Source organism: Nerophis ophidion, linkage group LG11, assembly GCF_033978795.1.
Source record: "Nerophis ophidion isolate RoL-2023_Sa linkage group LG11, RoL_Noph_v1.0, whole genome shotgun sequence".
Taxonomy (NCBI): Eukaryota; Metazoa; Chordata; class Actinopteri; order Syngnathiformes; family Syngnathidae; genus Nerophis; species Nerophis ophidion.
The window spans coordinates 45,973,699-46,001,544 of NC_084621.1; the positions used below are offsets into that span (position 1 = coordinate 45,973,699).

Consider the following 27,846-nt stretch of genomic DNA (forward strand, 5'->3'; position numbering starts at 1 on the left):
CTACCTTTTGTAAATGATATGACTAAGGTACAAAAAGACCATCAATCAATCAATCAATGTTTACTTATATAGCCCTAAATCACTAGTGTCTCAAAGGGCTGCACAAACCACCACGACATCCTCGGTAGGCCCACATAAGGGCAGGGGAAACTCACACCCAGTGGGACATCGGTGACAATAATGACCCAGTGGGACGTCGGTGACAATGATGACTATGAGAACCTTAGAGAGGAGGAAAGCAATGGATGTCGAGCGGGTCTAACATGATACTGTGAAAGTTCAATCCACAATGGATCCAACACAGTCGCGAGAGTCCAGTCCAAAGCGGATCCAACACAGCAGCGAGAGTCCCGTTCACAGCGGAGCCAGCAGGAAACCATCCCAAGCGGAGGCGGATCAGCATCGCAGAGATGTTCCCAGCCGATACACAGGCAAGCAGTACATGGCCACCGGATCGGACTGGACCCCCTCCACAAGGGAGAGTGGGACATAGAAGAAAAAGAAAAGAAACGGCAGATCAACTGGTCTAAAAAGGGAGTCTATTTAAAGGCTAAAGTATACAAATGAGTTTTAAGGTGAGACTTAAATGCTTCTACTGAGGTGGCATCTCGAACTGTTACCGGGAGGGCATTCCAGAGTACTGGAGCCCGAACGGAAAACGCTCTATAGCCCGCAGACTTTTTTTGGGCTTTGGGAATCACTAACAAGCCGGAGTCCTTAAACGCAGATATCTTGCCGGGACATATGGTGCAATACAATCGGCAAGATAGGATGGAGCTAGACCGTGTAGTATTTTATACGTAAGTAGTAAAACCTTAAAGTCACATCTTAAGTGCACAGGAAGCCAGTGCAGGTGAGCCAGTATAGGCGTAATATGATCAAACTTTACCAACCTCGTGTGCTTATTGGAGGACATTTAGATGGCAACTGGTTGTCCAGTTTTGCACAAGTAAATGTGCTGCAGGACTGCTTGTACTAATATTCGATATCAGTATTGAATCGGGACACTGCTAACAAATACAAATACATTTGAACATCTTTAAAGTGAATTTATTTTAGTAATTCAATCTAGAAAGTGAAACTCGTTACGACACAGTGAAATATTTCAAGAATATATTTTGTTTGACTTACACATAACAAAAAATAACAATAACAAATTCAGTACCTCATAAAATTGTCAAAAAGCATAATATCGTAAGCTTACGAGAAACATCCAATGTGGCTTCCGCGTTCCTCAGCTTTACTGAGTTGATGGAATAATGCAACAAGTGTGTTGGGCTTATACTTTAAAGTTTTTTTTGATTTTTTATGACGCCACCACAAAAGGGTACAGTTGATGGTCAAAAGGACAAATGTGATAAAGACAATAAAAAATGGGACCCGTTACCTCCCCTGCTTGGCAGTCAGCATCAAGGGTTGGAATTGGGAGTAAAATCACCAAAAGGATTCCTGAGCGTGGCCACCGCTGCTGCTCACTGCTCCCTCCATCAGGGGGTGATCAAGGGGATGGGTCAACCGCAGACAATAATTTCACCACACCTAGTGTGTGTGACTATCAGTGGTACTTTAACCATAAAAAGCAGATATGTGATAAATGATTGAGTTGTAAGAATGATTCAATTATTGATATGCTTATGCCATGTTGAGTATGGATTTCTTCTACCGCACATCAGCGTAATACTGTACCTGTTTTTGAGCTGACTTACAGACGCCCATTTAATTCAGCAGTACCTAGAAAACACCACTAGGTGTAGGAATCACTTTGCAAACCCCTCCCTGTTACCTCTGTCATACATGGCTTGTCTTCAATAGGGTAAGCCAGGGGTGTCCAAACTTTTTCCACTGAGGGCCACACACAGAAAAAATAAAACAAGCGGGGGACGTTTTGATATTTTTCATTTTCAAACCATAACAAAATATATGGATTTATTTATTTTTTTTTACCTTTAGGACTCCCAGGGACCATAGAGGGTCTCCGTCATTAACATGTTAAAAATAAGTCAAATTATTATTTTCATTTTTCATGTAACACTTACAGTAAATCTCTTCATCAACTTCAGGTTGACATAAAGTAAAAAAATAAATAAATAAAAAATGTTTTATGCCTTTTCAGTCAAAGACAACTTTGTTTTTTTATAGTAAAACTGAAATATGCAGTATTTTCCCCATTGCCCAAAACATTCAGAAAGCAATGTTTGATCTGAAGTAATTGGAGCCCTAAAAAGATCAATAATGCAGGACACCATTAATTTAAATGTATTATTATTTTTGAGTAATCACAGTGAACAAATTTATAAATAAAATCCCACTAAATATCTTTGGGGTCCACTCATAAAGTGATACATTTTTATTATTCTTTGTTTTACTTTCAACACTTAAGTTACGAGGTCAATTTCAGATATATCTGTTGATTTTACGTTTGAACTATTATTTTGTTGGTTTTATGCTCTTTTGTCAATAAAAACACTGTTTTTATATGGCAACCACACAGTATATGCACATAATATTTCCACATAAAACATTATAAAGTGAAATATTTGAAGTAATTGGAGCCTTAAATAGGTCAATAATTCATTGAAAAAAAAAAATTACTTTTTAAACATTTTTTTTTAGCATTGGCAATAAGAGCAAAATAAAGAAAAATAAAAGAAAAACAAACAGCCTGCATGGCAGCTTTGTGTCAAAATTGCAACTTTTCCCCGTTAGATGTCACCTCATTCTACTTTTTTAGTGTTTTTATTTTCTTATTTTTGCAATAGCATTTCCAGAATGTGTGGCGGGCCACTAAATAATTAGCTGCGGGCCGCAAATGGCCCCCGGGCCGCACTTTGGAAACCCCTGGGGTAAGCACTTTATTTCAGTAGTTGAATTATCTTTAAACTTGTTAGACCAAAAAAGTTCAAACTAACAATAAATCAATATTTCATTAGGTCGACCATTTGAGTCTTGAATGAGTTATTTTTTAAGGTTTGACAATCAAATAAGTTGATTCTGTTTGACGTTTGAGGTTCCACTGTAACCAAAAAAGATAATTTATTAGTAGTGACAATAATTAGCTAAAGGGTAAGGTCTCTTTTCCAGGTGAAAAACACAGTTCATGATCGGAAACAGTTAAATCTTTAATTATAGACTTTTCAAATTATTATTTGAAATGTATGACCTGTATAGATAATGAAGTGCTACAAAAGGGTCAAACTCCTTAGCATTGGCTTGGCTTTGCAACATATCGGTTTATTGCAGAAACTGTAAAACTATACAAATATTAGTCAGTTGTGCTTATAATCTGGGTGAAATAGTCTTAGTCTTAAACATATATAATTGTTTTAATCATTACTGTACAGCTAGATTCAGAATGCAAGATTTCTGAGTTGCTAATGTGTTCTTGTGGTCATTAGGTTGCTAATACCAGTAGTTAAAGCGACAAAAATATAATAGACTTAGTAATGTAACAGCACAAATGGTTTCCGAATGATTTTGAAGAAATTACTTAATGTGGATTTGCATTTTGTTGTCGTATAATCAGAGCCAGTGTGGTTGATGCTAACAATAGTTTTTACACTCTAGTGTTCTCATAAAGATGATAGTGAATAAATTAACGGAAAAAAAGGAATCATCAGTGAAATTACAGTGAATCTTTGTTGTGAATGTCAGCAATGCCTAGTTGTTGTGTACATTCGTGACTTTATGGTCCAGTTTGTAGCAAATATCTGGTTGTTATCTTGACTGGTGGTTTCAGAAGAGAAAGATGCTACATTCAGCCTGGGTCTCAGACTTAGAGGGGTCGAACTGCACAGATGCGGACGTCCAACATCCGTTTGGGGTTGCAGTCAGTCCACTAAGCCCAGTCGTTTGGGGTTGCAGTGACGCCACTAAGCCCAGTTGTTTGGGGTTGCAGTCGGGCCACAAAGCCCAGTCGTTTGGGGTTGCAGTCAGGCCACTAAGCCCAGTCGTTTGGGGTTGCAGTCAGGCCACTAAGCCCAGTCGTTTGGGGTTGCAGACAGGCCACTAAGCCCAGTCGTTTGGGGTTGCAGTCAGGCCACTAAGCCCAGTCGTTTGGGGTTGCAGACAGGCCACTAAGCCCAGTCGTTTGGGGTTGCAGTCAGGCCACTAAGCCCAGTCGTTTGGGGTTGCAGTCAGGCCACTAAGTCCAGTCGTTTGGGGTTGCAGTCAGGCCACTTAGCCCAGTCGTTTGGGGTTGCAGTCAGGCCACTAAGCCCAGTCGTTTGGGGTTGCAGACAGGCCACTAAGCCCAGTCGTTTGGGGTTGCAGTCGGGCCACTAAGCCCAGTCGTTTGGGGTTGCAGTCGGGCCACTAAGGCCAGTCGTTTGGGGTTGCAGTCGGGCCACTAAGCCCAGTTGTTTGGGGTTGATGTCGGGCCACAAAGCCCAGTCGTTTGGGGTTGCAGTCGGGCCACTAAGCCCAGTCGTTTGGGGTTGCAGTCGGGCCACTAAGCCCAGTCGTTTGGGGTTGCAGTCGGGCCACTAAGCCCAGTCGTTTGGGGTTGCAGACAGGCGACTAAGCCCAGTCGTTTGGGGTTGCAGTCAGGCCACTAAGCCCAGTCGTTTGGGGTTGCAGTCAGGCCACTAAGCCCAGTCGTTTGGGGTTGCAGTCAGGCCACTAAGCCCAGTCGTTTGGGGTTGCAGACAGGCCACTAAGCCCAGTCGTTTGGGGTTGCAGTCAGGCCACTAAGCCCAGTCGTTTGGGGTTGCAGACAGGCCACTAAGCCCAGTCGTTTGGGGTTGCAGTCAGGCCACTAAGCCCAGTCGTTTGGGGTTGCAGTCAGGCCACTAAGTCCAGTCGTTTGGGGTTGCAGTCAGGCCACTTAGCCCAGTCGTTTGGGGTTGCAGTCAGGCCACTAAGCCCAGTCGTTTGGGGTTGCAGACAGGCCACTAAGCCCAGTCGTTTGGGGTTGCAGTCAGGCCACTAAGCCCAGTCGTTTGGGGTTGCAGTCGGGCCACTAAGGCCAGTCGTTTGGGGTTGCAGTCGGGCCACTAAGCCCAGTTGTTTGGGGTTGATGTCGGGCCACAAAGCCCAGTCGTTTGGGGTTGCAGTCGGGCCACTAAGCCCAGTCGTTTGGGGTTGCAGTCGGGCCACTAAGCCCAGTCGTTTGGGGTTGCAGTCAGGCCACTAAGCCCAGTCGTTTGGGGTTGCAGTCGGGCCACTAAGCCCAGTCGTTTGGGGTTGCAGTCGGGCCACTAAGGCCAGTCGTTTGGGGTTGCAGTCGGGCCACTAAGCCCAGTTGTTTGGGGTTGATGTCGGGCCACAAAGCCCAGTCGTTTGGGGTTGCAGTCGGGCCACTAAGCCCAGTCGTTTGGGGTTGCAGTCGGGCCACTAAGCCCAGTCGTTTGGGGTTGCAGTCGGGCCACTAAGCCCAGTCGTTTGGGGTTGCAGACAGGCGACTAAGCCCAGTCGTTTGGGGTTGCAGTCAGGCCACTAAGCCCAGTCGTTTGGGGTTGCAGTCAGGCCACTAAGCCCAGTCGTTTGGGGTTGCAGTCAGGCCACTAAGCCCAGTCGTTTGGGGTTGCAGACAGGCCACTAAGCCCAGTCGTTTGGGGTTGCAGTCAGGCCACTAAGCCCAGTCGTTTGGGGTTGCAGACAGGCCACTAAGCCCAGTCGTTTGGGGTTGCAGTCAGGCCACTAAGCCCAGTCGTTTGGGGTTGCAGTCAGGCCACTAAGTCCAGTCGTTTGGGGTTGCAGTCAGGCCACTTAGCCCAGTCGTTTGGGGTTGCAGTCAGGCCACTAAGCCCAGTCGTTTGGGGTTGCAGACAGGCCACTAAGCCCAGTCGTTTGGGGTTGCAGTCAGGCCACTAAGCCCAGTCGTTTGGGGTTGCAGTCGGGCCACTAAGGCCAGTCGTTTGGGGTTGCAGTCGGGCCACTAAGCCCAGTTGTTTGGGGTTGATGTCGGGCCACAAAGCCCAGTCGTTTGGGGTTGCAGTCGGGCCACTAAGCCCAGTCGTTTGGGGTTGCAGTCGGGCCACTAAGCCCAGTCGTTTGGGGTTGCAGTCAGGCCACTAAGCCCAGTCGTTTGGGGTTGCAGACAGGCGACTAAGCCCAGTCGTTTGGGGTTGCAGTCAGGCCACTAAGCCCAGTCGTTTGGGGTTGCAGTCAGGCCACTAAGTCCAGTCGTTTGGGGTTGCAGTCAGGCCACTTAGCCCAGTCGTTTGGGGTTGCAGTCAGGCCACTAAGCCCAGTCGTTTGGGGTTGCAGACAGGCCACTAAGCCCAGTCGTTTGGGGTTGCAGTCAGGCCACTAAGCCCAGTCGTTTGGGGTTGCAGTCAGGCCACTAAGTCCAGTCGTTTGGGGTTGCAGACAGGCCACTAAGCCCAGTCGTTTGGGGTTGCAGTCAGGCCACTAAGCCCAGTCGTTTGGGGTTGCAGTCAGGCCACTAAGCCCAGTCGTTTGGGGTTGCAGTCGGGCCACTAAGCCCAGTTGTTTGGGGTTGATGTCGGGCCACAAAGCCCAGTCGTTTGGGGTTGCAGTCGGGCCACTAAGCCCAGTCGTTTGGGGTTGCAGTCGGGCCACTAAGCCCAGTCGTTTGGGGTTGCAGTCGGGCCACTAAGCCCAGTCGTTTGGGGTTGCAGACAGGCGACTAAGCCCAGTCGTTTGGGGTTGCAGTCAGGCCACTAAGCCCAGTCGTTTGGGGTTGCAGTCAGGCCACTAAGCCCAGTCGTTTGGGGTTGCAGTCAGGCCACTAAGCCCAGTCGTTTGGGGTTGCAGACAGGCCACTAAGCCCAGTCGTTTGGGGTTGCAGTCAGGCCACTAAGCCCAGTCGTTTGGGGTTGCAGACAGGCCACTAAGCCCAGTCGTTTGGGGTTGCAGTCAGGCCACTAAGCCCAGTCGTTTGGGGTTGCAGTCAGGCCACTAAGTCCAGTCGTTTGGGGTTGCAGTCAGGCCACTTAGCCCAGTCGTTTGGGGTTGCAGTCAGGCCACTAAGCCCAGTCGTTTGGGGTTGCAGACAGGCCACTAAGCCCAGTCGTTTGGGGTTGCAGTCAGGCCACTAAGCCCAGTCGTTTGGGGTTGCAGTCGGGCCACTAAGGCCAGTCGTTTGGGGTTGCAGTCGGGCCACTAAGCCCAGTTGTTTGGGGTTGATGTCGGGCCACAAAGCCCAGTCGTTTGGGGTTGCAGTCGGGCCACTAAGCCCAGTCGTTTGGGGTTGCAGTCGGGCCACTAAGCCCAGTCGTTTGGGGTTGCAGTCAGGCCACTAAGCCCAGTCGTTTGGGGTTGCAGTCGGGCCACTAAGCCCAGTCGTTTGGGGTTGCAGTCGGGCCACTAAGGCCAGTCGTTTGGGGTTGCAGTCGGGCCACTAAGCCCAGTTGTTTGGGGTTGATGTCGGGCCACAAAGCCCAGTCGTTTGGGGTTGCAGTCGGGCCACTAAGCCCAGTCGTTTGGGGTTGCAGTCGGGCCACTAAGCCCAGTCGTTTGGGGTTGCAGTCGGGCCACTAAGCCCAGTCGTTTGGGGTTGCAGACAGGCGACTAAGCCCAGTCGTTTGGGGTTGCAGTCAGGCCACTAAGCCCAGTCGTTTGGGGTTGCAGTCAGGCCACTAAGCCCAGTCGTTTGGGGTTGCAGTCAGGCCACTAAGCCCAGTCGTTTGGGGTTGCAGACAGGCCACTAAGCCCAGTCGTTTGGGGTTGCAGTCAGGCCACTAAGCCCAGTCGTTTGGGGTTGCAGACAGGCCACTAAGCCCAGTCGTTTGGGGTTGCAGTCAGGCCACTAAGCCCAGTCGTTTGGGGTTGCAGTCAGGCCACTAAGTCCAGTCGTTTGGGGTTGCAGTCAGGCCACTTAGCCCAGTCGTTTGGGGTTGCAGTCAGGCCACTAAGCCCAGTCGTTTGGGGTTGCAGACAGGCCACTAAGCCCAGTCGTTTGGGGTTGCAGTCAGGCCACTAAGCCCAGTCGTTTGGGGTTGCAGTCGGGCCACTAAGGCCAGTCGTTTGGGGTTGCAGTCGGGCCACTAAGCCCAGTTGTTTGGGGTTGATGTCGGGCCACAAAGCCCAGTCGTTTGGGGTTGCAGTCGGGCCACTAAGCCCAGTCGTTTGGGGTTGCAGTCGGGCCACTAAGCCCAGTCGTTTGGGGTTGCAGTCAGGCCACTAAGCCCAGTCGTTTGGGGTTGCAGACAGGCGACTAAGCCCAGTCGTTTGGGGTTGCAGTCAGGCCACTAAGCCCAGTCGTTTGGGGTTGCAGTCAGGCCACTAAGTCCAGTCGTTTGGGGTTGCAGTCAGGCCACTTAGCCCAGTCGTTTGGGGTTGCAGTCAGGCCACTAAGCCCAGTCGTTTGGGGTTGCAGACAGGCCACTAAGCCCAGTCGTTTGGGGTTGCAGTCAGGCCACTAAGCCCAGTCGTTTGGGGTTGCAGTCAGGCCACTAAGGCCAGTCGTTTGGGGTTGCAGTCAGGCCACTAAGGCCAGTCGTTTGGGGTTGCAGTCAGGCCACTTAGCCCAGTCGTTTGGGGTTGCAGTCAGGCCACTAAGCCCAGTCGTTTGGGGTTGCAGTCAGGCCACTAAGGCCAGTCGTTTGGGGTTGCAGTCAGGCCACTTAGCCCAGTCGTTTGGGGTTGCAGTCAGGCCACTAAGCCCAGTCGTTTGGGGTTGCAGTCAGGCCACTAAGCCCAGTCATTTGGGGTTACAGACAGGCCACTAAGCCCAGTCGTTTGGGGTTACAGACAGGCCACTAAGCCCAGTCGTTTGGGGTTGCCGTCAGGCCACTAAGCCCATCTGTTTGGGGTTGCAGTCAGGCCACTAAGCCCAGTCGTTTGGGGTTGCAGTCAGGCCACTAAGTCCAGTCATTTGGGGTTGCAGTCAGGCCACTAAGCCCAGTCGTTTGGGGTTGCAGTCAGGCCACTTAGCCCAGTCGTTTCGGGTTGCAGTCAGGCCACTAAGCCCAGTCGTTTGGGGTTGCAGACAGGCCACTAAGCCCAGTCGTTTGGGGTTCCAGTCAGGCCACTAAGCCCAGTCGTTTGGGGTTGCAGTCAGGCCACTAAGGCCAGTCGTTTGGGGTTGCAGTCAGGCCACTAAGGCCAGTCGTTTGGGGTTGCAGTCAGGCCACTTAGCCCAGTCGTTTGGGGTTGCAGTCAGGCCACTAAGCCCAGTCGTTTGGGGTTACAGACAGGCCACTAAGCCCAGTCGTTTGGGGTTGCAGTCAGGCCACTAAGCCCATTTGTTTGGGGTTGCAGTCAGGCCACTAAGCCCAGTCGTTTGGGGTTGCAGTCAGGCCACTAAGGCCAGTCGTTTGGGGTTGCAGTCAGGCCACTTAGCCCAGTCGTTTGGGGTTGCAGTCAGACCACTAAGCCCAGTCGTTTGGGGTTGCAGTCAGGCCACTAAGCCCATTTGTTTGGGGTTGCAGTCAGGCCACTAAGCCCATTTGTTTGGGGTTGCAGTCAGGCCACTAAGCCCATTTGTTTGGGGTTGCAGTCAAGCCACTAAACCCAGTCGTTTGGGGTTCCAGTCAGGCCACTAAGCCCAGTCGTTTGGGGTTGCAGACAGGCCACTAAGGCCAGTCGTTTGGGGTTGCAGTCAGGCCACTAAGCCCAGTTGTTTGGGGTTGCAGTCAGGCCACTAAGCCCAGTCGTTTGGGGTTGCAGTCAAGCCACTAAGCCCATTTGTTTGGGGTTGCAGTCAGGCCACTAAGCCCAGTCGTTTGAGGTTGCAGTCAGGCCACTAAGCCCAGTCGTTTGGGGTTACAGACAGGCCACTAAGCCCAGTCGTTTGGGGTTACAGACAGGCCACTAAGCCCATTTGTTTGGGGTTGCAGTCAGGCCACTAAGCCCATTTGTTTGGGGTTGCAGTCAGGCCACTAAGCCCAGTCGTTTGGGGTTGCAGTCAAGCCACTAAGCCCATTTTTTTGGGGTTGCAGTCAGGCCCCTAAGCCCAGTCGTTTGGGGTTATAGACAGGCCACTAAGCCCAGTCGTTTGGGGTTACAGACAGGCCACTAAGCCCAGTCGTTTGGGGTTGCAGTCAGGCCACTAAGCCCATTTGTTTGGGGTTGCAGTCAAGCCACTAAGCCCAGTCGTTTGGGGTTGCAGTCAAGCCACTAAGCCCATTTGTTTGGGGTTGCAGTCAGGCCACTAAGCCCAGTCGTTTGGGGTTGCAGTCAGGCCACTAAGGCCAGTCGTTTGGGGTTGCAGTCAGGCCACTTAGCCCAGTCGTTTGGGGTTGCAGTCAGGCCACTAAGCCCAGTCGTTTGGGGTTGCAGTCAGGCCACTAAGCCCAGTCGTTTGGGTTATAGACAGGCCACTAAGCCCAGTCGTTTGGGGTTACAGACAGGCCACTAAGCCCATTTGTTTGGGGTTGCAGTCAGGCCACTAAGCCCAGTCGTTTGGGGTTGCAGTCAGGCCACTAAGCCCATTTGTTTGGGGTTGCAGTCAGGCCACTAAGCCCAGTCGTTTGGGGTTGCAGTCAGGCCACTAAGCCCAGTCGTTTGGGGTTGCAGTCAGGCCACTAAGCCCAGTCGTTTGGGGTTGCAGTCAGGCCACTAAGCCCAGTCGTTTGGGGTTGCAGTCAGGCCACTAAGCCCAGTCGTTTGGGGTTGCAGTCAGGCCACAAAGCCCAGTCGTTTGGGGTTGCAGTCAGGCCACTAAGCCCAGTCGTTTGGGGTTGTAGTCCGGCCACTTAGCCCAGTCGTTTGGGGTTGCAGTCAGGCCACTAAGCCCAGTCGTTTGGGGTTGCAGTCAGGCCACTAAGCCCAGTCGTTTGGGGTTACAGACAGGCCACTAAGCCCAGTCGTTTGGGGTTATAGACAGGCCACTAAGCCCAGTCGTTTGGGGTTACAGACAGGCCACTAAGCCCATTTGTTTGGGGTTGCAGTCAGGCCACAAAGCCCAGTCGTTTGGGGTTGCAGTCAGGCCACTAAGCCCAGTCGTTTGGGGTTGCAGTCAGGCCACTAAGCCCATTTGTTTGGGGTTGCAGTCAGGCCACTAAGCCCAGTCGTTTGGGGTTGCAGTCAGGCCACTAAGCCCAGTCGTTTGGGGTTGCAGTCAGGCCACTAAGGCCAGTCGTTTGGGGTTGCAGTCAGGCCACTTAGCCCAGTCGTTTGGGGTTGCAGTCAGGCCACTAAGCCCAGTCGTTTGGGGTTGCAGTCAGGCCACTAAGCCCAGTCATTTGGGGTTACAGACAGGCCACTAAGCCCAGTCGTTTGGGGTTACAGACAGGCCACTAAGCCCATTTGTTTGGGGTTGCAGTCAGGCCACTAAGCCCAGTCGTTTGAGGTTGCAGTCAGGCCACTAAGCCCATTTGTTTGGGGTTGCAGTCAGGCCACTAAGCCCAGTCGTTTGGGGTTGCAGTCAAGCCACTAAGCCCATTTGTTTGGGGTTGCAGTCAGGCCACTAAGCCCAGTCGTTTGGGGTTATAGACAGGCCACTAAGCCCAGTCGTTTGGGGTTACAGAAAGGCCACTAAGCCCAGTCGTTTGGGTTATAGACAGGCCACTAAGCCCAGTCGTTTGGGGTTACAGACAGGCCACTAAGCCCATTTGTTTGGGGTTGCAGTCAGGCCACTAAGCCCAGTCGTTTGGGGTTGCAGTCAGGCCACTAAGCCCATTTGTTTGGGGTTGCAGTCAGGCCACTAAGCCCAGTCGTTTGGGGTTGCAGTCAGGTCACTAAGCCCAGTCGTTTGGGGTTGCAGTCAGGCCACTAAGCCCAGTCGTTTGGGGTTGCAGTCAGGCCACTAAGCCCAGTCGTTTGGGGTTGCAGTCAGGCCACTAAGCCCAGTCGTTTGGGGTTGCAGTCAGGCCACAAAGCCCAGTCGTTTGGGGTTGCAGTCAGGCCACTAAGCCCAGTCGTTTGGGGTTGTAGTCCGGCCACTTAGCCCAGTCGTTTGGGGTTGCAGTCAGGCCACTAAGCCCAGTCGTTTGGGGTTGCAGTCAGGCCACTAAGCCCAGTCGTTTGGGGTTACAGACAGGCCACTAAGCCCAGTCGTTTGGGGTTGCAGTCAAGCCACTAAGCCCATTTGTTTGGGGTTGCAGTCAGGCCACTAAGCCCAGTCGTTTGAGGTTGCAGTCAGGCCACTAAGCCCAGTCGTTTGGGGTTATAGACAGGCCACTAAGCCCAGTCGTTTGGGGTTACAGACAGGCCACTAAGCCCATTTGTTTGGGGTTGCAGTCAGGCCACTAAGCCCATTTGTTTGGGGTTGCAGTCAGGCCACTAAGCCCAGTCGTTTGGGGTTGCAGTCAAGCCACTAAGCCCATTTGTTTGGGGTTGCAGTCAGGCCACTAAGCCCAGTCGTTTGGGGTTATAGACAGGCCACTAAGCCCAGTCGTTTGGGGTTACAGACAGGCCACTAAGCCCAGTCGTTTGGGGTTGCAGTCAGGCCACTAAGCCCATTTGTTTGGGGTTGCAGTCAAGCCACTAAGCCCAGTCGTTTGGGGTTGCAGTCAAGCCACTAAGCCCATTTGTTTGGGGTTGCAGTCAGGCCACTAAGCCCAGTCGTTTGGGGTTGCAGTCAGGCCACTAAGGCCAGTCGTTTGGGGTTGCAGTCAGGCCACTTAGCCCAGTCGTTTGGGGTTGCAGTCAGGCCACTAAGCCCAGTCGTTTGGGGTTGCAGTCAGGCCACTAAGCCCAGTCGTTTGGTTTATAGACAGGCCACTAAGCCCAGTCGTTTGGGGTTACAGACAGGCCACTCAGCCCATTTGTTTGGGGTTGCAGTCAGGCCACTAAGCCCAGTCGTTTGGGGTTGCAGTCAGGCCACTAAGCCCATTTGTTTGGGGTTGCAGTCAGGCCACTAAGCCCAGTCGTTTGGGGTTGCAGTCAGGCCACTAAGCCCAGTCGTTCGGGGTTGCAGTCAGGCCACTAAGCCCAGTCGTTTGGGGTTGCAGTCAGGCCACTAAGCCCAGTCGTTTGGGGTTGTAGTCCGGCCACTTAGCCCAGTCGTTTGGGGTTGCAGTCAGGCCACTAAGCCCAGTCGTTTGGGGTTGCAGTCAGGCCACAAAGCCCAGTCGTTTGGGGTTGCAGTCAGGCCACTAAGCCCAGTCGTTTGGGGTTGTAGTCCGGCCACTTAGCCTAGTCGTTTGGGGTTGCAGTCAGGCCACTAATCCCAGTCGTTTGGGGTTGCAGTCAGGCCACTAAGCCCAGTCGTTTGGTTTATAGACAGGCCACTAAGCCCAGTCGTTTGGGGTTACAGACAGGCCACTAAGCCCATTTGTTTGGGGTTGCAGTCAGGCCACTAAGCCCAGTCGTTTGGGGTTGCAGTCAGGCCACTAAGCCCATTTGTTTGGGGTTGCAGTCAGGCCACTAAGCCCAGTCGTTTGGGGTTGCAGTCAGGCCACTAAGCCCAGTCGTTCGGGGTTGCAGTCAGGCCACTAAGCCCAGTCGTTTGGGGTTGCAGTCAGGCCACTAAGCCCAGTCGTTTGGGGTTGCAGTCAGGCCACTAAGCCCAGTCGTTTGGGGTTGCAGTCAGGCCACAAAGCCCAGTCGTTTGGGGTTGCAGTCAGGCCACTAAGCCCAGTCGTTTGGGGTTGTAGTCCGGCCACTTAGCCCAGTCGTTTGGGGTTGCAGTCAGGCCACTAATCCCAGTCGTTTGGGGTTGCAGTCAGGCCACTAAGCCCAGTCGTTTGGGGTTGCAGTCAGGCCACTAAGCCCAGTCGTTTGGGGTTGCAGTCAGGCCACTCAGCCCATTTGTTTGGGGTTGCAGTCAGGCCACTAAGCCCAGTCGGGAGATCTTAGCTGAGAGGAAGGAGTGGAGGATGAAGACGATTGGCTTTGGACATGAGTGCAGGTCCAGTTGCTGGGGAAGAAGAATAAATACAGTGAATGACAAATACTGGACAGACGCTCGTTCAATCCAGCAGTACATTAGTAGAAGGGAAAACAAGCATCCAGATACTCTGTAAAATAAAAATGACAGACGAAGCAAATATCCTGTTGCGACATGGATTTAAACATGACATCTGTTTGGACAACCTTTTTCTTTGCCTGACATCACAATGGGGGATTTCACTGGAGCAATGACTCATTTCCTTTCCTGAGGCCTGGAAGGAAGCTTAAACCTGTAAACTACCGCTTCCAAAAAAACATTTGCAATTACAACTGCTATCCTACAGTAAAGCTTAGGGTTGCATGATATACAACAGTGGTTCTCAACTTTTTTTCAGTGATGTACCCCCTGTTAACATTTTTTTAATTCAAGTACCCCCTAATCAGAGCAAAGCATTTTTGGTTGAAAAAAAGAGATAAAGAAGTAAAATACAGCACTACGTCATCAGTTTCTGATTCATTAAATTGTATAACAGTGCAAAATATTGCTTATTCGTAGTGGTCTTTCTTGAAATATTTGGAAAAAAATATATAAAAATAACTAAAAACTTGTTGAAAAAGAAACAAGTGATTCAATTATAAATAAAGATTTCTACACATACAAGTAATCATCAACTTAAAGTGCCCTCTTTGGGGATTGTAATAGAGATCCATCTGGATTCATCAACTTAATTCTAAACCCTTCTTCACAAAAAAAGAAATCTTTAACATCAATATTTATGGAACATGTCCATAAAAAATCTAGCTGTCAACACTGAATATTGCATTGTTGTATTTCTTTTCACAGTTTATGAATTTACACTCATATTTTGTTAAAGTATTATTCAATAAATATATTTATAAAGGATTTTTGAATTGTTGCTATTTTTAGAATATTTAAAAAAAATCTCACGTACCCCTTGGGATACCTTCAAGTACCCCCATTTGAGAACCGCTGATATAGACGATATAAATTTTATCAATTTGGCCGGCAATAGAGATCTTTATGTTTTTTGAGTTTATTTCGAACATGCATGCATACAAGATGATACATAACAATTTCCAGTTTTTTTCTTTTCAACATGTTCGAAAAGGAGTAGGAAGAAGCAGAGCTTATTTAATCCTACGCCTTTTCCTTTACAGTTGCTAACACTTGTATTCACTTCCTGTTCTAAATGTATTCGAAATATACTCCATGAGTAAAAAAATTAAAACATAAAATAAAATAACTAAAAAAAGAATCAGTGAAGTAAGTTATACTTCATATGGTGAGATAAATAAGATTATCAATAACTTCAGTATGTTTATCATGGTTCTTCTTCTTAGTACTTTGTAAACACTGTAAGTTTGAAAAGTTGTCTGAATTGGATCATTTTAGTACATTGTTTGATTTCTTTGCTTAATCCAGGGGTGTCCAAAGTGTGGCCCTGGGGCCATTTGCGGCCCGCAGCTAATCGTTTACCGGCCCGCCACACATTCAAAAATTGCAAAATTGATAGTATTGCAAAAATAAAAAATAAACATATAAAAAAAGTGGAATGAGGTGAAATCTAATGAGGAAAAGTGGCAATGTTGAAACAAAGGCAGTTTTTTTTTGTCTTTATTTTTTATTTTTTCCATTGCTCAAAAAAAAAAAGACAAACAAATCTATGTTATAATGAATGATTACTTAAAAATTATCACTTTAAAATGTTTTATGTGGAAACAATATTGGATATATTGTGTGGTTGCCATATAAAAACATCAAAGTTTTGACAAAAGAGGATAAAACAAACAAAATAATAGTTAAAACTTAAAATAGACAGTTATATCGGAAGTTGATCTTGAAATTTAAGTGTTAAAAGTTAAAAAAAAAAAAAACTAATAAAAAATGTATCACTTTATGAGTGGGGAACCTTTTGGATCTCAAATATATTTATTAGGATTTTATTTAACTTTTCACTGTGATTACTCAAAACTATTAAATAATTAAAATCAATGGTGTCCTGCATTGTTGATCTTTGAGGGCTTTAATTGCTCAATAAAGGAACTCTCCTGAAGGAATCAATAAAGTACATATTTCAGTTTTACTATAAAAAACAAAGTTGTCTTTGACAGAGAAGGCATAAAACCTTATTTGTTTTACTTTATATCAACCTCAAGTTGATATAGAGATTTACTGTAAGCATTAAATAAATAATAATAATAATAATTTGATTTATTTTTAACATTTTAGTTACTGAGAACCTCTATGCTCCCCAGGAGCCCTAAGGATTAAAAAAAAAAAAAATCTATATATTTTGTTACGGTTTAAAAATAAAAAATATCACCATGGCCCCCGCATGCTTAAATTCTTCCGTGTGCGGCCCTCTGTGGAAAAAGTTTGGACACCCCTGGCTTAATCCATTCCATAATTTAAGTCCACATACTGATACACTAAAGTGACAACACATGTTGATGACACATTCTAGCTATTTGCCGCAAATTTGACAGCGACAATCGAGTTATTACTTATTTCCTTTGTTATTTTTAAAAATGCCAATGTTTTATTGTGTTTTAACACAGGGATTCTTTATTTTTTTTTAAATCTGGGCTGGGACACAATCAAATATTAATACTGAATTAGTATCATTACTCTTTATTTTAAGCATATTCAATAATTATATCTGACCTACTTACAGTTTAATAGGACACACTTGTCAACTGATATGAAACCATGTCTTACTGACAAAGATTATTATCAAGGCTTTGGTGAGGCTGATTACGAAAATAAACATTAATCAAGCATCAATCAATCAATCACTGTTTATTTATATAGCCCTAAATCACAAGTGTCTCAAAGGGCTGCACAAGCCACAACGACATCCTCGGTTCGTATCCCACATAAAGGCAAGGAAAAAGTCACAACCCAGTGGGATGTCAATGTGAATGACTATGAGAAACTTTGGAGAGAACCGCAGATGTGGGTGAACACCCCCCCTCTAAGGGAGACCGGATGCAATGGACGTCGAGTTGGTCTAGCATAATTTTGTGAAAGTCCAGTCCATAGTGGATCTAACATAATAGTGAGAAGTTTAGTACAGAAGTATAGTACATACAATTACGCAGTGCTACTAACTCTTACTAAATTAATAATGAATGATAATAATAAGTATGGTTCTTAAAAAAAAATTCAATACAATTTAAATGAAAATACAAATGCAAAAAGTAGCAAATGAAAATACATTTTCACCACTTTAGTCATAATTTTTTGCGCTTTTAAGAAACTTTTCTATGACTTTAGCAAACTTTATCCAGACTTCTCTTTTTGTTGTTATTGTTGGCCCTGCGATGAGGTGGCGACTTATCCAAGGTGTACCCCGCCTTCCGCCCGATTGTAACTAAGATAGCCACCAGCGCCCCCCGCGACCCCAAAGGGAATAAGCGGTAGAAAATGGATGGATGGATGTTATTACTGCCACAAGTGGTGGAAAAGAGTATTACAACCGAGTACTGCTGTGGCCCATATGGTTAAGTAACACTGTTTTAAAAAACTGTGGCGACTTGATTAAGCCCTGTACTTTACTTCCTACTTAAAAAATCTTTAAAACGTAATTTTGAATATCTAATTTGACATGTATAATCCATTTAGCTTATCAGTGCAAAGTAGCATTCAAGCCACGCTGAGAAGAAAAATGTACTAAGAAAAGAAATGTAATATTACAATTTTATATAATTTCTTTTTTAGTTTAAAGTATTTTTTTAAATAAATAATTCTATGTCAAAGTAATGAAACATAACAATATGTTAGGATGACGACTTCTAAATAATACATGTATTTTCTTCAATGCCATTGCACTTTGTGCTTGTATTAAAAAAAACAGTGCTATCATGCAGAGCTTCTGTCTCATTGTCAGATCACTAGTTTGCTTTGGTTCGATCCAAGTGTCTCTGCTGGAAAGCTAAAGAGTCAAGCGCAGAGACAAATTTAGAAACATACAGTGTCTATGCCAAATAATGACACTGAAGTCAACACGATGAAGATAAAGCCAGACAGATTTTGTCTTTGCGCAAATGAGCCATCAGCCAAAACCACTTGTGCCTTGGGATTTTCAGGAAGTCACGTTGACAACGATGCCATTTGGATTCCTTTCAGCGTAGACTGAGCAGTAACATGTGATCGACATATTTTTATATCATACAAAATCTGACTTTACCTAAAGAGTTTAGATTTTGGTGTCTCTACCAGTACTTTAAAGGCCTAATTAAATATGATTTTCTTATTTAAACGGGGATAACAGGTCCATTCTATGTGTCATACTTGATCATTTCGCAATATTGCCATATTTTTGCTGAAAGGATTTAGTAGAGAACATCCACAATAAAGTTCGCAACTTTCAGTGTTAAGAGAAATGCCCTGCCTCTACCGGAAGTCGCAAACGATGACGTCTCATGTTGATGGCTCCTCACATATTCACATTGTTTTAATGGGAGCCTCCAACAAAAAGTGCTATTCGGACCGAGGAAACGACAATATCCCTTTATTAATTTGAGCGAGGATGAAAGATTCGTGTTTGAAGATGTTGATAGCGATGGACTAGAAAAAGAAAAAAAAAAGAAGAAAAAAAAACACGATTGCATTGGGACGGATTCTGATGTTTTTAGAGACATTTACTAGGATGATTCTGGGAAATCCCTTATCGTTCTATTGTGTTGCTAGTGTTTTAGTGAGTTTAACAGTACCTGATAGTCGGAGGGGTGTCTCCACGGGTGTGTTGACGCGCAGTGTCTCAGGAGAGTCGACGGCAGCTATGGACGGCACAAGCTCAGCTGATCTCCGGTAAGAACTGACTTTTTAACCACAATTTTCTCACCGAAACCTGCTGGTTGACATTCCATCGTGATTCATGTTGGCTTGACCGCGCTCTGATCTATAGTTAAGTTTCACCTCCAGGAATTTTAAACAAGGAATCACCGTGTGTTTGTGTGGCTAAAGGCTAAAGCGTCCCAACTCCATCTTTCTACTTTGACTTGTCCAATATTAATTGAACAAATTGCAAATAATTCAGCAACACAGATCTCCAAAATACTGTGTAATTATGCGGTTAAAGCAGACGACTTTTAGCTGTGTGTGTGCGCAGCGCTCATATTCATAACAGCCCGTGACGTCTTGCGTACACGTCATTACACGACTTTTTCAAGACGAAACTCCCGGGAAATTTAAAATTGCAATTTAGTAAACTAAAAAGGCCGTATTGGCATGTGTTGCAATGTTAATATTTCATCATTGATATATAAACTATCAGACTGCGTGGTGGGTAGTAGTGGGTTTCAGTAGGCCTTTAAAAAGCTTAGTCTTGGAACTGAAAGCCACAATAATATTCAGTGTTGTCAAATATCTTTCAAGAGATGAAAATATTAATGTTTTCCATCCATCCATCCATCCATCTTCTACCGCGTGTCCCATTTAGGGTCGCTGGAGCCTATCTCAGCTGCATTCGGGTTGAAGGCCGTGTACACCCTGGACAAGTCGCCACCTCATCGCAGGGCCAATATTGATGTTTTCAAAATGAAAATGCCAACATTAGGTGGTGACAGTTGTGTTTAGTTGTACAGATTTTGGTCTTGTCTTCTTTTGAGTGGTACCCCTGAAAAAAGACCAACCTGCATGGACCTCCACACACTGAAGAGAGAAACACTCTGATAGCATCTAAGGTTGCAGTTGAAATGTTTTCCAGGAGCTGTTTTATAATCAAGTGCTAAAATTTACCTCAGATATTGGTGTCACCTGTAGCAAAAACTAACAAACGTCCATGAAATGTAGGACTCCCTAACATGCGGAAACTAAAATGGTGGTGTTTTTGGGGGACCAAGCATCAATTTAAATTGATTACAATAATTTCAATGGGCGACGTTGATTTGTGATACGAGTGTTTTGAGTTACGAATTCAGTCATGGAACCTTTTTTCCGGTCTTATCAATCTGCGAAATTGAGGGTCCAAACAAAGAGTCTTGTTCTGTTATCATAAACTGCATTAGTCCATCTGTGTCCGTTTATATTTACGTGAATGTGTTAGCCTGCCCTCTGTCGCTACACGATCGGCACCAGAAGCCACGATCGGTCCACGCATGCGCAAAGACTATGTCACTTTCTGACAACTTATTTTATGGCAATCATACAATGGCCACTGATACCATAGTTGTATTTATGATTTTATAATATTTATTTAAATAACAATATAATATAAAACATTACATACAAACACACATCATGTATGGTATTAAGAATACTGTCAATTGACTGTCACTACCTGATCCATACAAAACTCCAAATGTAAATTCAACACAATTCAACAGAGTAATCAATCATTTTTACTTTTTTATTTACATAGAATACATCAATTCACAATACTTCCAAATGCAAAGTATACTCTTTGTTAGCCAGATTAACTCCCATTAAAAACAAAGCCCGCATTGCAAAATGAGCAAAGTATTCATGTTTTTAACAAGAATAAGAGGAAACGTTTTCACAATTCACATGGTGTTTACATAGGAGTGGTGGCGCTGACCCACTTTCGGTCAGAAAAACATGAGCGATGACGTCATGACTATTGTTGACAAATATAATTGTCGACGACAAATTTTATTATTGACATTTGTCAACAATGTCGACTAACCGTTGCAATACATGCATTATTATTACCGTATTTTTCGGACTATAAGTCGCAGTTTTTTTCATAGTTTGAGGGTGCGACATATTCTCCGGAGCGACTTATGTGTGAAATTATTAACACATTACCGTAAAATATCAAAAAATATTATGTATCTCATTCGCGGAAGAGACGAAGAAAATGTCAGCAATTGTCACACACGCGTCAGGAATTTTCAAACACATGTGAACCAATATGAATTCGGCAGGGGAGGGTCATGGCAGAAGTGCATTGTGGCTCATGGGATGCTAACTGCTATATGCTACTGCCGTAGCTATTAAGATGGATCATTTCAACGTTGGCGGTAACTTATAAAAACTGAGAAGGGCTGAACAAAAATGGCACCGAAAGGGAAATAATGTACTGCAGATTACAAGCTGAACGTAGTGAAATATGCAGCAGAAAACGACAAGAGGAAGCGGCGCATACCTTTGGAGTTGGCAGAGTTGTTTGGAAGCGACATCGATGAAAAAGATTTCATCAGATTTATCGATTACGAGTGACAGATTATTTGGTAAAAGTGTAGCATGTTTTATATGTTACAGTTATTTGAATGACTCTTACCATAATATTTTACGTTAATATACCAGGCATGTTCTCCGTTGATTATTTATGCGTCATATAACGTACACTTATTCAGCCCATTGTTGACTATACTTTATTTATTTTAAATTGCCTTTCAAATGTCTATTCTTGGTGTTGGATTTTATCAAATTAATTTCCCCCAAAAATGCAACCTATATTCCAGTGCGACTTATATGTGTTTTTTTCCTTCTTTATTATGCATTTTCGGCCGGTGCGATTTATACTCTGAAACGATTTATAATCCGAAAAATACGGACTGCACAATCTTTACATCAATGGTTTTTTGGTCTCAAAAAAAAAATGGCAATCATATTGTTTATTGGCAATAATTCGCAATATATCGTCAAGCAAAATTTGTTTTCAGCCCAGGCCGAGCCGCAACAATATACATGCCACACTCACTAAATCATTGAAGAATTTTAATTTTTTTTCGTGTAATAACCACACAAGACTATAAGCCACATATATATACAGATACATTGTGAATTAAGGAGAATAATACAATGTACCTAGAAAGATTTGGTGAATGTTTATTCACATACCTTAATTGTTTCCAAATGGTAGACTGTTTAAACAAACAAGAAAAGTCATTGATGTCTTTATTCATCCTTTATGAGATGAATAAGATTTTGTCCTTTTTAAATAAGGTTCAAGATGTTTATCCAGATTGTTTTTCCTTGTACTTTGTAAACAATTTGATTAGGAACAATTTCATAATGTTACTCATTTTGGTACATAGTTAGATTTTTTTTGCTTAATCCATTCCATAATGTAGCCATTAATGAAGAAACAGCCATAGATTAGCCACAGCTATGTATAAACCGCAGGGTTAAAAGCTTGGGAAAAAGTATGGTCTATATGGAAATTGTTCTTATTTCCAATTATGTATGATTTTATTTTCATCCCCACAAAAATGAATGAAGCATTCGCATATCACAGCTCGTGACATCGCACATGCCCCGTCGTAAAAATTGCAATAATAACTCTTAGCAAAGTCTGAATATGGTGTCCGCTCTCTTCTGTCCTCTCTGTTTAAAGCCATCTTTGCCAACATTTGCCTTCATAAAATGTATATGTGATGTTAAATGTTTATTTATATATGAGTGCAATAAGAAAAAAAAAAATTTTGAGCTATTGCAAATATCTTCTTTAATTAGATTTGCATTCTTGAGGATAAAAAAACTAGAGCTGTCTCGATCCTGATCATGGGATCAGATCGAGGCCTTTTTAATTGCTCTCTAATTGAAAAAAAAAAATCTTTACTGTGTTCCAATGGTACATGGCTAAAGATTGTACTCAAGTGAAAGATTTCTTCAACAGGGATGCACGCTCAGGGAGACACAATTACATTTCCATATTCCTTGTTGCGCACATGCATGAGTTGCATGAGTTCCAGGAGAGTGCGTGTCTTGCCATAACATCAGCTCAAATTTGAGAGCCAACCTCAACGAATGCGTCGTCTATCCACAGTACAAATCTACTTCTAAGACACTAATTTTCACCACAGTGGCGGTAAATAAACAACCTTTCTCCAATGTATCATTTTCACTGGAGGACTAGAGGCGAAGGAATGGCTAAACATGTTGCACACACACACACACACACACACACACGCACACACACACACACACACACACACACACACACACGCACACACACACACACACGCACACACGCACACACGCACACACGCACACATGCACACACGCACTGAGCAGGACGACACAAGTAGCTAACCGCTAAAGCGTCAATGTAAAGTAGGAGTGATCAATCTAGATACCAGTACTATATGAACCTAGTATATTATCAATATATAAACAATACTAAAACAATTAAATCAATATTGTTCTCTATTTTGTTCTTGTTATTAAAAAATGTTGTTGAGTCATTTTTGTTATTGCGTACAAACTCAGGAAGTAAGTCTCTGGGTTTTGCGCTCAAAGCCTTCATGTAACCAGATCATTTAAATGTGATGAGTAACTTTTGCTTTTGTTAAGTTATTTTGCAATATTTTGTTCAACAATGTCAATGTGACACACTAGACGATTGACTGTACAACTCCTCTCTGGGGCGGGGGGCAGGGGGTACAAGGATGACAGGGGATGCAAAACAATAACAATGCAATACGTTTTCATAACATGGTCACTACTGCCTACTTTCTCTTGTTATATTCTTATTTTACTGTTATATTTTTATTCAAATTGTTGCTTTTTATTTTTTATTCTTATTGTAATATTTCTCTATTTTGTTTCCATCTAAACCCCCATTATTTACTTTTTACTTTTTTTTAGATTGATCTCAACTCTGTACACTGCTGCTGGAATTTAAATTTTCCTGAAGGAATCAATAAAGTACTATCTATCTATCTATCTATCTATCTATCTATCTATTACAACACTACTAACATTTAATAAGATAAGTTTTATTTAAAAAAAAGTCTTATTGTGTTTACTTTAGTTATTTTAAATGAAACATCATCACCATCGCATCAAAACTCAAAAATTAGATCGGATCTGAGACCAAAAAATGTTAATCCGGACACCCCAAAGAAAATTTCGGAAATTTTCGAATGATTTGGTCTTCTCAAGTACGAGTGTACACTGAAAACAACAAACTAGCAAAGTAAGGGTTTACGGTCACTATGCCATTCAAACCCGCGGTATAGCTTGGTTTGTAGAGTGGCCGTGCCAGCAACTTCAGGGTTCCACGTTCGATCCCCACTCCCGCCATCCTAGTCACTACTGCTGTGTCCTTGGGCAAGACACTTTACCCACTTGCTCTCAGTGCCACCTACACTGGTTTAAATGTAACTTAGATATGTAAAGCGATTTTAGTCACTAGAGAAAAAGTGTGAAAATAATATAATTCACTTCACTTCACTAAAGCACTATTGTACACTAACATGCGCGTACAGTGGGGCAAAAAGTTTGAATCGAGTTTATACCAAAATGGATACCTGGATGATACAGCAGAGGATTGGGAGAATGTCATGTGGTCAGATGAAACCAAAATAGAACTTTTTGGTATAAACTCAACTCGTCGTGTTTGGAGGAAGAAGAATACTGAGTTGCATCCCAAGAACACCATAACTACTGTGAAGCATGGGTGTGGAACCATCATGCTTTGGGGCTGTTTTTCTGTTTTTCCATGTTAAGGAAAGAATGAATGGGGCCATGTATCGTGAGATTTTGAGCCAAAACCTCCTTCCATCAGTGAGAGCTTTGAATGGTTGACCAAATACTTATTTTCCACCATAATTTACAAATAAATTATTTAAAGTTCCTACAATGTGTATTCCTGGATTTTTTTTCACATTCTGTCTCTCATAGTCGAAGTGTACCTATGATGAAAATTACAGACCTCTGTCATCATTTTCAGTTGGAGAACTTGCACAATCGGTGGCTGACTAAATACTTTTTTGCCCCACTGTATGTAACATAGCCGAGCAATTTAATTACTTTAATGCAACCGCTCCTCGCAAGTTCTCGATGATTTCATTCCATATATGAATGAAATACCAAGACTCAAAATAATCCAAAAGTCAAATGCGCATTATACTTACTCACCCTCAATTACTTTTATGTGCATAACATCCATCCATGGATTTTTTACTGCTTGTCCCTTCTTGGGATCACAGGGGGTGCTGGAGCCTATTCCAGCTGCATTTGGGCGGAAGGCGGGGTAAACCTTGGACGAGTCGCCACCTCATAGAAACGTGTAATTTAATTTGACTAGAAAACGAATGCTTAGTCTTAGAGGCACGGAATCACGTCCAAGAAAAATGTCCAAAATCCATTGTCACAACTAGATAGCCCAGAAACTTTGAAAGAAAGAGAAATACTCACAATCTCCCCCTCTTTTCCTCCAAAGTCAAGGGATATCATCCGAACTCCATCGTCTGACGACATCCTCAGTTTTTCATAGGGGTAGGAAAGGAGCGCTCGGTTTTCAGTAGGTGTGTGAGATCCCGCCTCCTTCCCGCTCTCACCATCTAGGGCTTTGGATGGAGCCACCACAGAGATGCCGTGCTCATAGTGGATCACCAGGCGGCACTCCTGGCCCAGGTAAAGGCAACCTGGAACATTCATACAGCAGGCAGTATTTAGAGGAACTTTTTGTCCAGAGAGGCGTATTTAATATTTAATCGTGTTTCATGTAAATTATGCTTGGTAAAATTTAAGCATTGCGCGGTTCAGTACACTGATGTGATTGTCTCATGATGACTACTGACCTGCAATGACTTTTACAGCATTCAGTAGCTAAGCCTATCCTGAGGGAGTATGAAAATGACAAAAATCATAAATAACTTGTTCTGTCTTCCTTCCATCACACAGTAGCTAGAAAATTGGCATAGATTACAGTAATTCTGGTATAACAAGACGCAACACAGAAATGTGACATTTGATCTCAGCTACCTCGATCACTTGGGTGAGGTTGTCTTTAGAATCTAGCTTTAAAATCAGACAGCAAGCTGGAACGACAAAATACACAATGCTGACAAGGAACACTTTCTCAGTGGACCACCTCAGCCAAATGAACTGGTTTCTTTGATTGACGAGGGGAATAATCCTCTAAGATTAAAGACATTTACAGTAGGTGAGAAAATTCCAAGTTCCAGAAGGTGAACCAAAAAGATTAAAATTGACCTCAGAGACTTTAAGCAGTTCCGTCTGCAAAAATCCACTGTTCAAATGACCCAAAAGGAGCATGAATAGTAGAACCTAGAGATGCGCGGATAGGCATTTATATCATCCGCATCACCGAAATCGAACCAACATTTTATCGGGACCGTACCCGCCCGCCAACTGCCCGCTGAATTACATCAGAGGTTAGCAACCTTTACCACTCACAGAGCTATTTAAAACTGTTTCATAGAGTAATGTAGTCAATTGGAGCCGCTAATGTTCTCGCGACTATTCAATGGCGTTCATCCTGATGACAAGAATATGCGCGTGTTGTGAAGCCATTGCCTTTGACACTTTCAACAACATGTACGAACCGATTGTTGGTCCAGCAACATGTTGTGTGCAGCTTCCGCAGTCACACGTATGAGATTGAAAGGCATACTCGGTGATGCAGAGTACACTGATGGTTGTGATATAAACAACTTTAACACTTACTAATATGCGCCACGCTATGAAGCCACACAATACAAGATTGACAAACACATTTCGGGATAACATCCTCACAGTAACACAACATAAACGCAACACAACTAATACCCATAATCCTTTGTATTCATGACACTTCCTGAGTATATTTTACACCCCCGCGCCCTCAACCCCGCTCACCTTACCTAGGGGGGGGGCTTGGGGGGGGGTTGGGGTGTATAAAATAGTCAGGATGTGTCATGAATATAAAAGATTATGGATATTTGTTGTGTTGCGTTTATATTGTGTTACTGTGAAGATGTTCTCCCGAAATGTGTTTGTCATTCTTGTTTGGTGTGGCTTCACAGCGTGGCGCATATTACTAAGAGTGATAAATTGTTTATATCACAACCATTAGTGTACTCTGTGTCACCCAGTATGCCTTGCAGTCGTGTGCGTGTTGCCGCCGAAGCTACACACAACATGATGCTGGACTGACAAGCAGATCGTGTATGATGTAGAAGGCGACAAAGCCAATGGCTTCATATCACGCACTAATGTTTAATACTTGGGTGACTGCCAGCAGTCTTAAATGGCTCTTTGAATGGCAAAGGATACCGATCCCAGAACCATGTATATCAAATGTCTCCGGATGGTTCAACCGCCACCCGCCCGAATCTAATTAAAATCTATTTTATCGTCATGTCAACCGCCCGACCCGCGGTTTGCCCGCGGACTCCGTGGATGAGACCGCAAACCGCGCATCTCTAGTAGGACCACAAAGTTCCAACCAATTCTGCTCCACCTGTCATTTGTCTTATGTTTTAAAACAAAACAAAACAAAAAAAATCATCATCTCTTTATTTCGGACACAAACATTGCCAATAGCAAAGGATAAAGACATCAAAAAACAACATCCTAAAAAATAAATAAATAACATTCAGAAATTTTTATTTAATGCCATATAAGCAGAGGCACCATTATTAGGCCTTATTTCATCGCAGGAACTTTCTCACTTACCCAGGCAAATAAAGTACCCCCTGTGTTTCCACCAAAAGACTTAGTTCTACAAGAACTCGTTTTAGTTCCTACAGTAGTAGCGAGGTGGGAGTTTTGAGTGTTGATTAGTTGAACACTGTGGGCGTTCCTAAAAACTTTGTATTTGAAGACAACAACCTTCATTACACAGTGCTCAAGAACATTGATGTGTGGAACTATCTTGCAGTGCGTAGTCTCTAAACTATGTAGCTTGATGTTGTTTATGATTTTTTACCAACTTTATTTCAATCCAAGAAGTGAATCCCAGGTGTATATTATGATGTGGAACACTTTAAATCCACACCGCTTTGTTTTGGCTTGAACTTGAACTTCCTCATCTCAGAAGGAAACACATCTGATTGGCCACATTCGTCGGTACTCTCTGTCATGTTGTACGGTATTAAAAAAACTGGGATTGGATATATTCTGAATTTGTCCCACACATTTACACAACAAATTAAATATGATTGGATTTTGTTCCTGACAACCATTAGTCTTGTTTTTAATTTGTCAACACTGGTTTACTGAGGGCTGAGGGAGCCTGACACGTGATGGAAAGAAAAGAGGGAAGATGATATCATACGAGCATTGTCGCGTGTCCCTTTTCAGCGGATTTCTCCGCTACTGGGTATGATTTTGTCAATTTGTAATACATACGATTTGTGGGTATACTAAAATGTATTATCTCAACTTCAAAGACTTTGATTTGAGGGGGCAAAACATTTATTTGAAGGGGTTTTGCCCACTCT

General features: G+C 44.4%; 1 protein-coding gene across 1 annotated transcript in view; it reads right to left on the reverse strand.

Annotated features, from left to right (window-relative positions):
* Nucleotides 1-3,199: 3,199 nt before the first annotated feature.
* The window catches only part of sntb1 (syntrophin, basic 1), a 144,492-nt gene continuing 119,845 nt past the window's right edge, over nucleotides 3,200-27,846 (reverse strand). The window contains exons 7-8 of the mRNA XM_061916150.1: nucleotides 24,815-25,044; nucleotides 3,200-13,708 (exon numbers count right to left, since the gene is read on the reverse strand). Of these exons, the coding sequence (XP_061772134.1) occupies nucleotides 13,616-13,708; nucleotides 24,815-25,044 (323 nt within the window). The 3' untranslated portion in view covers nucleotides 3,200-13,615. The remainder of the gene's footprint in view (nucleotides 13,709-24,814; nucleotides 25,045-27,846) is intronic.